The sequence below is a fragment of the Dreissena polymorpha genome, chromosome 1 (assembly GCF_020536995.1).
Source record: "Dreissena polymorpha isolate Duluth1 chromosome 1, UMN_Dpol_1.0, whole genome shotgun sequence".
NCBI lineage: Eukaryota > Metazoa > Mollusca > Bivalvia > Myida > Dreissenidae > Dreissena > Dreissena polymorpha.
This window is the reverse complement of record NC_068355.1, coordinates 6,812,543-6,827,435: the sequence shown is the minus strand read 5'-3', so window position 1 is coordinate 6,827,435 and position 14,893 is coordinate 6,812,543. Positions and strand designations below refer to the sequence as shown.

The window sequence follows — 14,893 nt, the reverse complement described above, 5'->3', positions numbered from 1 at the left end:
TGGTGAAATAAATTATTGGTATGCCCTGGTTGTAACGTAACATGAATGGACGAATGAAAATTTGAAAAAAAAGAGTGATTTCCAAAAATCACTTTCCATAATTGATATCCAGGAAAGTACATTAAAAATGGAATGCCCCTTGCAAACGATAAAAGTGAAGTGAATTCAGCACGATGCCTACTCCACGTGACTTTTTCGGATCTGTGTTGGGAGAATAAAGCGCGACCCAGTTAACATTTTTAAGGATCTCTTTAAAAATATTTCACCTTTTTTAATGGGATAGAGTGGAGAGCCCGCTCATTCGTAAGAGCTTTCTATAGGTATTATGATTTTCTTAAACAAATAAGTATTTTTTCAGTAAAGTGCAACCGGGCATTTGAACGGTTAGAAAAATGTCGGATCAGTGTGGGGACTTCATATTACAAATGTGCGGTTGCACTTTACTGAAAAAGATCATGATACCTATAGAAAACTCTCACAAATGAGTGGGCTCTCCACTTTATCCCATTAAAAATGGTGAAATATTTTTAAAGAGATCCTTAAAAATGTCAACTGGGTCGCGCTTTATTCTCCCAACACAAATCTTAACAAGGGACAAAATTGTCACAAAACCAGGTTTTCAGTTGAAAAAAAGTCTGATAAAGGGAGACAATTCAAAATGTGTATTGTTATCCTCCTTGTGTAAAATTGACCTTGATTTCAATTAGAAAAAAAAGTCTGATAAAGAGAGACAACTCAAAATCAAAATGTGCATTTTTACTGATTGTTCATAGTTACATAGTTGTTTCAAAATCAATCTATTTTTAGTTGTGGCGACCTTGACCTTGGAGATATTGACGTAATTCTTTCGCGCGACACACCCTCCAATAATAGTGAACAAATGTGCCAAATGATTTTAAAATGTCACAATGAATGACATAGTAATGGCCCAGACAAGCTCATTTATAGCCATTTTTGACCTTCAAACTCAAATTGTGACCTTGACCTTGGAGATATCGACGTGATTCTTTCGCGCGACACACCGTCTAATGATGGTGAACAAATGTGCCAAGTGATTTTAAAATCTCACAATGAACGACAAAGTTATGGCGCAGACAAGCTCATTTATGGCCATTTTTGACCTTCAAACTAAAATTGTGACCTTGACCTTGGAGATATCGACGTAATTCTTTCGCGCGACACACCGTCTAATGATGGTGAACAAATGTGCCAAATGATTTTAAAATCTGACAATGAACGACAAAGTTATGGCCCGGACAAGCTTGTTCTGCCCACCAGCCAGCCGACATCGCCAATCTAATAACCAATTTTTTTCTTTGGAAAACTTGGTTAAAAAGTCACGTGGTATAGGCACCGTGTTCAGTGTGTTCCCTGTTTGTTCCCAGGTGCCAGTGTACATGTCTGCTGATGAGTATGCCATGAATGAGCGCCCCCTGGAGTTTGGAACTGTGATCTCGTCTGGTCCCCAGCTGTCCACCCCTGATACTGGTTCCATGGTCCAGGCTTCACACGGACCAGAGTACTACCCTACTGTGACATCTTCAGGCAAGTTGTAGTCACATGAAACACATACTGCTCAAAGTTGATGATAAGCCAGACTGTTAAGTGATAGTTCAGTGAAGACTGGAGAATAATTAAGCATTATTGTTATCAACCGCAAAAGGTGGAGGAATATAGAATTCGCGTCATCTGTCTGTTTGTCTGTCACAAAACCTTTAAGGGCTATATCTCAGAAACTATGCAAGATATCAACATGAAACTTCATAGGTATATAGATATTAATGCTTTATTGGTAATTGTCAGCTCGGGTACTACTTACATGTACCCCGGGTACTCTTAAGTATACTTACATGTACCCCAGGTACATTAAATATATATTAACGTACCCGGTCCATATTAGACTGTACCCAAGTTGTTTTAATAGCTTTATAACGTTACCTGATATCATATGCTATTTACTCCGATAGGATCGTAATTCATCCGGAATTTTCCGTCCGAGGAACCCCACACTTTTCATAAACCCGTCAGGTAGGTCAGAACGGTCACATAGTGCCGTGTAGCCGTACAACCAAAACGGGACATTACCCAGAATTCACTCTTATTCCAGATGGCGATATACAAAGGCCGACATTTTTGTTATTGACATAATTGTTGCTTCTGTTTCGCTGGATTCTTCTGTTTAACAGAATAGAGAAGTTTTTGTATTGCGTTAAAACCTTCTCCGTATATATATCTGTGTATTTCTGTATTGTTTTGTGTATTTGTTTGTTTGTTCAAGGCAAAATATGCCTCAAACAAGTGGCTCATGTGGACACATAAGGGCAGCATGGGACAACCATGGTAGCTGCCTGTCGTGTGCAGGATGTACCCAGGATAACAGCTGCCCTTTCTGTGAGCATTGGTCTGCAGATACCTGGGCCATCAAGCGTCGACCCTTCAAGAGTCGTGGACGCAACAAGAATAGTTCAGATCAAAGTAGGGAAAGTTCCGTGTGTCGGGACTTTTCACCACACGATCTTGACCATATGCCACCAGTAGCTGCCAGGCATCGGTCCTTACACCGTGACGACACCGGACAAAATTTGCCCAGTCCGTTCATCGGGAATGACCAGTTGAATGACTCGGCATCAGATCAAAGTAGGGAAAGTTCAGTGTGTCGGGGACTTCTCACCACACGATCTTGACCATATGCCACCAGTAGCTGCCAGGCATCGGTCCTTACCCCGTGACGACACCGGACAAAATTTGCCCGGTACGTTCATCGGGAATGACCAGTTGACCGGTTCGGAGACTTCACCGGTCACCGGTCAACATTGACCGGTCCGTTCACCGGTCATGCTATGACCAGTCAACCGTTCACCGGTCACTGACCGGTCCGGTTACCGGTCAACTGGTCCGGTCACTGGTCATGCTATGACCGGTCCGGTAACCGGTTATTGACCGGTCCGGTCACCGGTCATGTAATGACCGATCTGGTCACCGGGTACCGGTCTGTGCCACAGACCATTCCGGTCACCGTAGATGTTGACACTACCTTGTCAGTACTCCACAAAGGTAGACGCAGCCGCGTTTCTACTGTGAGTCACAGACGTAAACGTGTAGTGTCTGATGTTTCCGGCTACTCCTCCACCTCGGGCTCGTCGTCGTATGACTTATCGTCTACTTCAAATAGCCCTCATCATTATCGGAGGGGACGTCGTTTACGCTAACCGAGTGTTTCTCGGCGTAGATTGCCTCGTAAAGAGCGATCACGCCAGCGCTCGGGGAGACGTTCGATCAGGAAACATCATTCCCAGCGCCGCCGAACAGTGTCTCGGCATCGCAGGGATAAAGGACATAGACCTTTCTCTATTAGGCGCTCTCGGACTCCTAGGTCCCCTAGTCGATCCTTCTCTGAGGAATCTATTGACACCCTTCCACGTGTGTCGGCCTCTATTTTGGCCTCAACACACACTTCAGCCGTTCCTACAACCACTGAGCATAATTTGTATTCAAACACTAGTTTGCATACATATCAGGCTCAAGGTACAGGGGTTAATCTAACTACTTTGGCTGCGTTTTCAGCCCCACGGGTCTCTTCCACATTGCATAGAAGTATACCCCGGGCTGCCGCTACACCATCAAATCCCAATACATTGTGGATCCAACAGTCGCCGGGAATCTTTGTCCCTTTTTCAACTGATCCTTTACCAGCGACCTCTGGTATTCAAAGTGAGTCTGCTGACTTGATCTCTGAGAGACCTAACTCACCAGCTATATCTTTGATGGTGCCGGAAAACGATTCTCTCATGATAGAAGCGAATGAATCTATTATTCCTACTTCTATATCCACTGGTTTCAATCAATCCAATGCTCCCGCAGATGGTTCGATTGAGGCGGGTTCGGAGTCTAATGAGGCTGAACTTTATTATTTGGCCTCCATCAATCAGGTATACGAACTTATGTTCAATACCTTAGATGAGGACTTCTGCCCCCGCCCTTCCTTGTCTCTCACAGGATCTGCGGTTACCGTTACAGAACAGGTAGCACGCAGACGAGAGCCCGGCAGGATAAGTAAGGCTACTGCCCGAGTGGATCTACGCCTTCCTATTGGCTCTTCCACAATGGCTGTTTTCCATCTTGAACCAGCCAATAAGCCTTCCCCATCTCCATGGAAAGCCCCTAAGGAGCTGACGGAGCCTAAACAGATGGATGGCGGGAAAAGTTATAAGGCCCGGTACCCGACCCTGCTACCGGTTTGGACCTTTCCAAACTTCCGGTTCCTGATGCTTACATTAGTAAGCTGTCACTAACAATGCCTTCATCATCTACCCATACATCAGTCCCTCTTTCCCTGTTGGAAAATTGGGAGCTGAGAGAACGCCGTTCCATAGGTCTGGCTAACCAGCTAGATCTCATGGCAGCCACAGCCTTAGACTTGGTTTGGGAGCTCTCTGATTCAATCCCAGAGGAGCTACGGGCCTTGTTGATACATCTTTCACGTACTACGCAGTGTTTATCTCACAATGCTGCGTCGTCAATGTCTGAGATGTTAAGGCTTCGGAGAGACCTCATCCTCTCTTCCTTGCCCAATAATTTCCTTTTGGAAACAGGCGTAAACTCCCTTCGAACTGCTCCACTAACAGCAGAGTCTCTTTTCAAAGGGAGGATACAGTCGGCACTTACTGCTGATCGTGAAGATCAGATACATGCCTCCTTAGCTAGGAGCAACTCTGGCCAGCGCCCTGTGGTTTTTAAGCGCCCTGCTTCTAAGCCCCCAGGAGCCCCACCGGCCAAGAACACTAAAAGGGACAGTTTTCCTACTAAGCGTCCGTCTGCTCCATGTCAGCCCACAAATAGGCCTCCTTTTCAGAACAGAACAACTTCCTATCGGAAGCCTTCTGTAAACCAAAATTGGAGTAAGGGCAAACCCAATGCGGACAAGAAGTCATTTAATCCTTCTTCCGGCAAGGGTGGACCTCCTAAAGGTCAGCCCTAGGTCATACCCCTTTCTACCGCCACGACCTCTGATGCTGGAGGTACCAGTCGGGGCCAGACTTATGCACTTCGCAAATCGATGGCTCCAAATAACTTCGGATGCGTGGGTTCATTCTCTTGTCACACAAGGCCTCACTTTTCAATTCGAAAAAAGGCCCCCACTCTCTCGCGTCCCAATAGATCTGGTATCTCCGCATCCACAACTTCCAGACTCCATTCTCGGACTCCTGGAAAAACAGGCGGTAGAAAGGATTCACGACCCTTGTTCTCCAGGATTTTACAGTCGCCTTTTCCTTGTTCAAAATAAAAGCGGCTCCTGGAGACCAGTCATAGACTTAAAAGTGTTCAACACGTTTCTAGTCAAACCTACTTTCAAGATGGAGACTCCTGCCTTCATTCGGTGCTCCATCAAACCCATGCAGTGGGGGGTTTCCTTGGACCTGGAAGATGCATACTTCCATGTTCCTATCCATCCCAACTACCGGAAGTACCTGCGCTTCTCCTTTCGAGGCCAGGTCTACCAGTTTCGGGCGATGCCCTTTGAATTGGCCACAGCTCCACGAGTTTTCACCAAACTCATGGCCGCAGTGAGCGCACACCTCCGATTACACAGGGTTCAACTGCTTCAGTATTTCGACGATTGGCTCTTACACCAGCTCGATCGTCAACTGCTTCTGCTACACCTAGAGTTCTCTTGGAAGGAGCTCCTCTCTTTAGGACTCCTTCTCAATGTAGCCAAGTCAGACCTCATTCCCTCTCAGGATTTCATATTCGTGGGAATGAATTTTCTGACCCACATCAATCGGGTCAGGGTCTCACCGCAACGTATATCAGACCTCCTTTTGAAGGTCAGATGGGTGCTGTCCCAATCTCATATCACAGCTCAAGATTTCCTCTCACTCAACGGTATCCTGAGCTCTGTAGCAGACTTCATGCAGTTGGGACGTCTCTTCCTACGTCCTCTTCAGCACTATCTCTCAGCTCGATGGAAATGGTCTCCAGACAATCTGCTAACACAGATTCCCATCCTTCCGTCCTTAGTCCCCCACCTTCTATGGTGGCTAGACGAGGAGACCCTGTTGGCTGGAGTACCGCTTCTTCCCCCGCAACCGTCTTTACATCTCATAACGGATGCGAGCATGGAAGGTTGGGGCGCTCACCTGGAACCCCGCAGCCTGACATTATCAGGATTGTGGTCTCCTCAGGAGTCTCTCCTGCACATAAACAATCTCGAAATGCGAGCAGTCTTTCTAGCTGTTTCTCAATTCCAATCACATCTTCGGGACTCCTGTGTGATGGTATCGATAGACAACACATCAGTCGTGGCTTACATCCAGAAACAGGGCGGTACACACTCTCACTCCCTGTATCTGGAAACAATGAAATTACTTGTTCTTTGCAAGAGCCTAAACGTCTCTCTCTTGTCCAAACACATACCAGGTCGTCTCAACGCCCTGGCGGACGGTTTGTCTCGAAAAAACCAGTTACTTCCATCGGAGTGGACACTTCATCAGGAAGTGGCCAATCAGATATTCCTCACATTCGGTTATCTACTGGTTGACCTGTTTGCGACCAGAGACAACCACAGACTTCCTCTGTATGTGAGTCCAGTGTACGAACCAGCAGCATGGGCGGTAGACGCGCTTTCATTCGATTGGGATCAACTGGACGCTTACGCTTATCCCCCACCCATTCTAATTCCCCAAATCTTAGGGAAAATCAGTGTGAGCTCTTGCCGGATCCTCCTGATAGCCCCTTGGTGGCCCAGGAGATCCTGGTTCAACGACCTTCTCGGTCTCCTGTGCGAATTTCCCAGGGAACTCCCGCACAGGTCAGATCTCCTATCTCAGAGAGGCAGACTTCACTTGGATCCAGACATGTTCCACTTAAACGTCTGGCCGTTATCAGGCAATCCCTGCAGAAGAAACGCTTTTCTGTCAGGGCTTCAATGCTCGTTGCCTCTGCAAGGAGAAAGTCCACCAGAGCAGTTTATGATGCTTGCTGGAAACTCTTCTCTAATTGGTGTGTTCGAGGGAAAATTGATCCCCTCAATTCATCTGCTAGACGCATAGCGGATTTTCTAATCTATCTCTTTGATGATAAGAAACTTTCTCTTAGCTCCATCAAAGGATACAGGTCTGTGCTTTCACATACCTTGGCTTTTCGTAAGTCATCACAAGTCTGTGCTGACCCAGCCATTTCGGAACTGATCCGAGCCATTGAACTTAAACGTCCTGTGTCTCGTTCTCTTACCCCCAAATGGGATTTGGCTTCTGTTCTTGGATCGCTTATTAAAGCTCCCTATGAACCCCTTAATCAGGCTTCTTTACAGTTCCTTACCTGGAAGACCGTTTTCCTTCTCACCATGGCTTCATCCAAACGTAGAAGTGAAATTCATGCTCTTTCTATCGAAGAAAGCCATCTTCGTTTTGATTCCTCCGATGGCTCTGTCACCTTGTTGTGTCAGCCAGGATTCCTTGCTAAAAATCAACTCCCCTCAATGGCTTCTAAACCCTTCAAGGTCCCAAGTCTTTCTAGAACTTGTGGTAATGAAGATGAAGATAGACTCCTCTGCCCTGTCAGGTCTTTGAAGTTCTATATTAGTAGAGTTAAGTCTATTCGAGGTTCTCGCAAGAGACTCTTCATTCCCTTAAAAGGGGGGGGGCGATGTGTCTGCGGCTTCTATTTCCCGTTGGGTAGCCTCGACTATAAAAAGGGCTTACTCTTCTCTTTCTTCAAGGGATTCATCCCTTTTTAAGATTAAACCGCATGAATTACGAGCAATGTCAGCTTCGTGGGCATATATTAATCATACCCCACTCTCTGACGTGCTTCAAGCTGCTTTCTGGAGGAATCAGATCACTTTTTCATCTTTTTATCTTCGTTCTCTGGAGTGCCAACAGGACAACTTGTATTTGTTGGGCCCCCTTGTGGTTGCACAAACGGTAGTATCTTCTACGGCATAGGTATATTACGCTTATCCGTGAATTAAGTTTATACCTGATATCGGTAAGTCCCACCTCCCACCCCGCTCTTCGTCTAATATTTCATATTTTTTATTGGAATAAGAGTAATGTCCCGTTTTGGTTGTACGGCTACACGGCACTATGTGACCGTTCTGACCTACCTGACGGGTTTATGAAAAGTGTGGGATTCCTCGGACGGAAAATTCCGGATGAATTACGATCCTATCGGAGTAAATAGCATATGATATCAGGTAAGTAATTACTAATTAAAATGAATTTTACTAGAAAAATTCGTTTTAACGCCCAAAATCAGATGTCGTAAAACGCGCTACAGATTACCGTTAAGCGATATTGCTTATCTTAAACAAAGGTCTCTTATAAAAAAAAAATGTGTCAACATGCTTTTTTGAGTTCCAATAATATAGAGGCCATTTAACAGAAAATTGACATAAATGTGAACGTAATTAATTTTTAAAAAATAGCTGACAACGATTGATTAAGTGTTTAAATTCCCGAGAACTTTTTAGTATATTTACCAATTACCCGGTGTACATGTAAGTATACTTAAGAGTACCCGGGGTACATGTAAGTAGTACCCAAGCCGACAATGACCAATTGAGCGATATTAATGAGGAGTGCCATGCATAAGAACCATAACTCACTTTCTTTAAGTTACTTTCTTTAAAAAGAGTTATTTCCCTTTGTTGTTTTTGTATGATAAATCTTTTAAGGGCTTTATTTCAGATATGATACAATATTTCAACAATAAAACTTTATGGGTGTGTTGAAATCAATGGAATGAAGTGCTGTGCACAAGAAGCATGATCCTTAACTAATAGGTTATTGCCATTTGTTGTTTTCGTATGATGTAACTTTGCAAGGCAGATGCACTTCAAGATTTCAACATGAAACTTTATGAGTGGATACATATCAATGCAGAGAATTGCAGTGCATAAGAACAATTAACATACACTTAATTATTATTTATGAATATACGGTATATATCCAGGGATTTGCACCCATCCATAAACAAAATTAATTTGGTGGGTGTTATCAATTTGGCGAATTTGCTTGTTATTAGTTGTTTTTGTTCTGTCCAACAACTGTCTTATCAAACAAATATTGCTCAAAATGTCTTGGTCACAGTACTTATGCAAACTTCGACTATCAGCCAAATTTATCAATGAATTGTTGATGGCCTTATGTATTCTAAACTGGCAATTTGCAGTGTACTTGTAGCCATTTCTTCGTACAATCCATGGTGGTCATTGGCCTATTTCAGATTATGGTGATGTTCGTTTCCCTTTTTTAGATGATGTTGGTGTTCATTTGCATATTTGAGATGATATTGATGTTTATTTGCCTATTTAAGATTATGTTGGTGGTAATTAGCCTATTTCATATGATGTTGGTGGCTGTTGGCCTATTTCATACAGTTTTGGTGGCTGTTGGCCTATTTCAGATGATGCTGGTGGTTATTGGCCAATTTCACATTATGTTGGTGAATGTTGACCTATTTCATATGATGTTGGTGGTAATTGCCCTATTTCATGATGTTGGTGGCTGTTGGCCTATTTCATTTGATGTTGGTGACTGGTCGCCTATTTCATATGATGTTTGTGGCTGTGGTCCTCTATTAGATGATGTTGTTGGTTGTTGGCCTATTTCAGATGATGTTGGCCTATTTCATATGATGTTGATGGCTGTTGGCCAATTTCATATGATGTTGACCTATTTCATATGATGTTGGTGGCTGTTGGCCTATTTCAGATGATGTTGGTAGTTAATGGCCTATTTCAGATAATGTTAGTGGTTGTTGACCTATTTCAGATAATGTTGGTGGTAGTTGGCCTATTTCAGATGATGTTGGCCTATTTCATATGATGTTGGTGGCTGTTGGCCTATTTCAGATGATGTTGGCATTTGTTGGCCTATTTCAGATAATGTTTGCGGTTGTTGGCCTATTTCAGATAATGTTGGTTGTTGTTGGCCTATTTCAGATAATGTTGGTGGTTGTTGGCCTATTTCAGATAATGTTGGTGGTTGTTGGCCTATTTCAGATAATTTTGGTGGTTTGGCCTATTTCAGATAATGTTGGTGGTTGTTGGCCTATTTCAGATGATTTCGGTGGAGCAGGAGACCACGATGAGGCCTCAGTAGGGACAGCTCCTGGCACGGAGGAGAAGAAAAAGAGGAAAAAGGAAAAGGTACCCTGAGGTGTTATACGTAGTTTAACCTCTTTCTGGAAAATACTTCACTTAATTTATTTGCTTAAAGTGTCAATCCAGATTTAGTCCTCACAGGCTACTCAGGGCAGACACTTTCTGCTTTTATATAGTTTTTGTTAAGAAAATCTCTGCATGTAGATTATAGAGTCTACTTCAATAAAAAAACATGTTCCTCCTATTTCCAGTAAATGGTTTACATTTTTATGAAAACACAATTAAATGTTTTTATAGTAGCACAATAATTGTATACCTTACATGTAGCTGTGTGTGTGTGCTGCAGATGGGTAGTGGGAGCCTGTCCCTGAAGAAGAAGCATGTGTCGTCCATGGTGCAGAAGTGGCAGAAAGTGAAAAAGGAGGTAGAGCTGGAGGAGCAGACGAGACAGATGAGGGAGGCAGAGATACGACGGAAACTGGCAGAGCTCGAGTGAGATATATTCCTGGCAGAGACGCACAAGGAAATATACATTGTATACAAAAAACTGGTGTCACTCATGTCAATATAGTGCAGGTGGCAAGACTAGATTAATCTTGGTTTACGTGAAAAATAAACCGTGTAAGTTGGCCAATCTTTCGTGAAATGTATCAACCTAGTGTGGCATTCATAAAATTGGAGTGGTTCGAGTTAACCTAGTGCAAGTTGGTTGATATGAAAAACAATTTATCTGATAAGAGAGAAGAGCTTGAATGGACTCCTGCTCAATGCAATCTCAGTCTCAACGCTTTTTTAAGTTTGTGGTTTCTGTAATTATGCCAAAGCGAATCATACATGCCTGTTATAAGCAGGTCAGTAGGTCATCTAAAAATTGTGACTTTATGACTGTAGCCTTTAGTGAGTTGTGTGGTATATCCTCCGTGTAATATGAGGCAGATTAACAGATTTGAATAATGCGAGAATTTCAAGTATTAATGTATGAATAATTAAAAGAAGGCCATATTTTTAACTCCTGGTACAAGTTGTTAATGACATTGTTATACTTGATGCAATTTTAAAATTGTAAGCATATTGTTTTGAATTGTAAAGTTGTAAAACAGTTGTTAAAAGCATCCAATGCAAACACATTATTTATCCTATTTTGCGTAAATGTGTTGGCGCTTAAGGACGATTTCATTGAAAATACTGATTTGTAAATACATTACATTTCAATTGTTCAATTTCACAATTATTGCCATATATGTACATGTATTGTTTATTAAACATAAACAAACAATATGTGCTAATCTTGTTCTTTAAAGTCATCAGTTCAGAGATGCAAATCATTAGGAAATGAATAAAGTTTGTAGTTTATATCCAAACTACTGTGATGGTATTTCCATTGCCGTTAAAAAAAAAGTTTAATTTTAAAAGATGTTGAAAGTTTTTTTGTTGACCAGCACAAAGGATATTACACAATTATGGAGTAGGGTGAATTCTGATGTTTTGCATTTAGCTCACTTGAATCATAAGTGTTTCAGCTTTACAGAAATACCTAAGTAGATGTTTTTATTTAACCCATTTATGCCTAGTGGACTCTCCCATCCTTCTAAATTGGATCAATTTCCATTTAAGCAAACAGCGCAGACCCTGATGAGATGCCGCATCATGCAGCATCTCATCTGGGTCTGCGCTGTTTACCAAGGCCCTTTTTCTAGACACTAGGCATAAATGGGTTAAATTTAAAGGAAAACCTTGTTAAAACTACAAAAAGTCATAATAATTGAAAAATCTTAATAAAACTTTGTCAAAGCATGTGTTCTAATAATGTCTTGCTGAGTTCAAATAGCTTCAGTTTGTCGAAATATATGGTCAGCAGGGGTGGGATACTTTTCCTTATATGGCTATTGGGAAACATTGTCAACACTGGAAGGTAGAACTTTTGTCTAATCTTCATAAAACTTGGACATAAAGCTTGTTAACACTGTAGAAGTCAAATGTTTAGTCCAATCATCGTGAAACTTAATCAAAAGAGTGTTTGTTATGATATCTAGGCCCAGTTTAAAAATGATTATACTCCCTTGACAAACATGGCAGCCATGGGAAGTTTTCCTTCTATGGCTATACTGAAACCTTGTTAACACTCTAGAAGTCGCATTTTTTAATAAACTTCATGAAACTATCTCAGAATATTTGTTCTAATGATATCTCATCTGCGTTCGAAAAATTGTCAAGGTAAGTATAAAATATAGCTGCTACCAAATGTGTTAGTTCAGCAAAATTGCAACCTTCTTGACACAAGGACGATTGAAACCATAACAAAAATAGATTTGATTGTACATGTATGGTGTTGTTTTGGATGAGGATGAAGATGATTTAATGATGATTTATTCAGAAACATGAACAACAATCAAAATTTCTTATGATTTTGAATTACTCAAATAACTACATTACTTCAGATTATTGTAATTATTTTTAGAAAGTCACTCAGTGCTAAAACAAGTAAAACAACAAGAACTGTTTTATTTTAAGCATGTTTGACCATAGATCCTATATACTTGTTATATCAGGAGCTGAATGTAATCCCATAAGTAATTCACATGTGACCTATTTAATGTTGCATTGACAGCCTCTTGTGCATGAGAGACAACCTACTGGCTAACTGGATTGTTCCATTAGAGTTGCCCCCCTTTCCATCCTCCAAAATGGAATGTATCTAGTGTTTAAATATGTACATAGTATTTGCTGCAAAAGTTTTCAATTAATAAATGTTTTTCTTATAATATTAAACATTAAATGCACAAAGTGCTTTTCTTCAAAGTTGTATTCTTACAACAGGTTGCAAAAGATGACAATCTGAATGTCTGTAATATACCAAAGTCCTGGTATAACTCAATAATTAGAGCGATTATAGGTTTTATCTTGCCATATTTCGGAAAGGATTTAGATGATCTTTTTATGTGATGTGGCATGACCGCATTAAACAATTCACATCGGAAAGACTGTAGAGTCCACGTTTAATATTGTGCATACTGTAGAGTCCACATTTAACATTGTGAAAACTGTAAAGCCCACATTTTACATTGTGAAGACTGTAGAGTCCACGTTTAACACTGTGAAGACTGTAGAGCCCACGTTTTACATTGTGAAGACTGTAGCGCCCACATTTTACATTGTGAAGACTGTAGAGCCCATGTTTTACATTTTGAAGACTTTAGAGTCCATGTTTAATATTGTGAATACTGAAGAGCCCACGTTTTACATTGTGATGACTGTAGAGTCCACGTTTTCCATTGTGAAGACTGTAAGGCACATGTTTTACATTGTGGAGACTGTAGAGTCCACATTTTACATTGTGAAGACTGTAGAGTCCACGTTTAACATTGTGAAGACTGTAGAGCCCACATTTTACATTGTGAAGACTGTAAAGCCCATGTTTAACATTGTGAAGACTGTAGAGCCCACGTTTTACATTGTGAAGACTGTAGAGCCCAATATTTACAATGTGAAAACTGTAGAGTCAACGTTTAACAATGTGAAGACTGTAGAGTCCACGTTTTTCAATGTGAAGAATGAAGAGTCAACGTTTTCCATTGTGAAGACTGCAGAGCCCACGTTTTCCATTGTGAAGAGTGTAGAGCCCACATATTACATTGTGAAGACTGTAGAGCCCACATTTTACATTGTGAAGACTGTTGAGCCCACGATTTCCATTGTGAAGACTGTAGAGCCCACGTTTAACATTGTGAAGACTGAAGAGCCCATGTTTAACATAATGAAGATTGTAGAGCCCACATTTTTTAATGTGAAGAACGAAGAGTGCATGTTTTACATTATGAAGACTGTAGAGCCCACGTTTTAAATTGTGAAGAGTGTAGAGTCAACGTTTTACATGGTGAAGCCTGTACAGTCCACTTTTTCAATTGTGAAGAACAAAGAGCCCACGTTTTACATTGTGAAGACTGTAGAGTCCACGTTTTCCATTGTAAAGACTGTAGAGCCCACGTTTAACATTGTGCATACTGTAGAGAACACGTTTAAAATTGTGAAGACTGTAGAGCCCACGTTTTACATTGTGAAGACTGTAGAGTCCACGTTTTACATTGTAAAGACTATAGAGCCCACGTTTAACATTGTGAAGACTGCAGAGTCCACGTTTTACATTGTGAAGAGTGTAGAGCCCAAGTTTTACATTGTGTAGACTGTAGAGCCCACGCTCTCAATTGCAAAGACTAAAGAGCCCACGTTTTACATTGGAAAGACTGTAGAGCCCATGTTTTACATTTTGAAGACTGAAGAGCCCACATTTTTTCATTGTGAAGACTGTAGAGCCCAAGTTATAGAGCCCACGTTTTACATTGTGAAGACTGTAGAGTCCACGTTTAACATTGTGAAGACTGTAGAGCCCACGTTTTACATTGTGAAGACTGTAGAGTCCACGTTTAACATTGTGAAGACTGAAGAGCCCACGTTTTACATTGTGATGACTGTAGAGTCCACGTTTTCCATTGTGAAGACTGTAAGGTATATGTTTTACATTGTGGAGACTGTAGAGTCCACATTTTACATTGTGAAGACTGTAGAGCCCACATTTTACATTGTGAAGACTGTAGAGCCCATGTTTAACATTGTGAAGACTGTAGAGCCCACGTTTTACATTGTGAAGACTGTAGAGCCCAATATTTACATTGTGAAGACTGTAGAGTCCACGTTTAACAATGTGAAGACTGTAGAGTCCACTTTTTCAATGTGAAGAATGAAGAGTCCACGTTTTCCATTGTGAAGACTGCAGAGCCCACGTTTTCCATT

General features: G+C 41.6%; 2 protein-coding genes across 5 annotated transcripts in view; both read left to right on the top strand.

Moving 5' to 3' along the window:
• The window catches only part of LOC127869606 (formin-binding protein 4-like), a 61,332-nt gene extending 49,951 nt beyond the window's left edge, over positions 1 to 11,381 (top strand). For all 4 annotated transcript variants that reach the window (XM_052412285.1, XM_052412271.1, XM_052412264.1 and 1 more), the window contains exons 19-21: positions 1,386 to 1,545; positions 10,062 to 10,150; positions 10,452 to 11,381. In XM_052412285.1, coding sequence (XP_052268245.1) covers positions 1,386 to 1,545; positions 10,062 to 10,150; positions 10,452 to 10,601 — 399 coding nt within the window. In that variant the 3' untranslated portion in view covers positions 10,602 to 11,381. The remainder of the gene's footprint in view (positions 1 to 1,385; positions 1,546 to 10,061; positions 10,151 to 10,451) is intronic.
• A 793-nt stretch (positions 11,382 to 12,174) lies between these two features.
• LOC127864922 (uncharacterized) lies at positions 12,175 to 13,946 on the top strand. The gene is made up of 2 exons (XM_052404813.1): positions 12,175 to 12,190; positions 13,123 to 13,946. Exons 1-2 carry the CDS (start codon positions 12,175 to 12,177, stop codon positions 13,944 to 13,946), a joined length of 840 nt encoding a protein of 279 aa, XP_052260773.1.
• Positions 13,947 to 14,893: the final 947 nt, after the last annotated feature.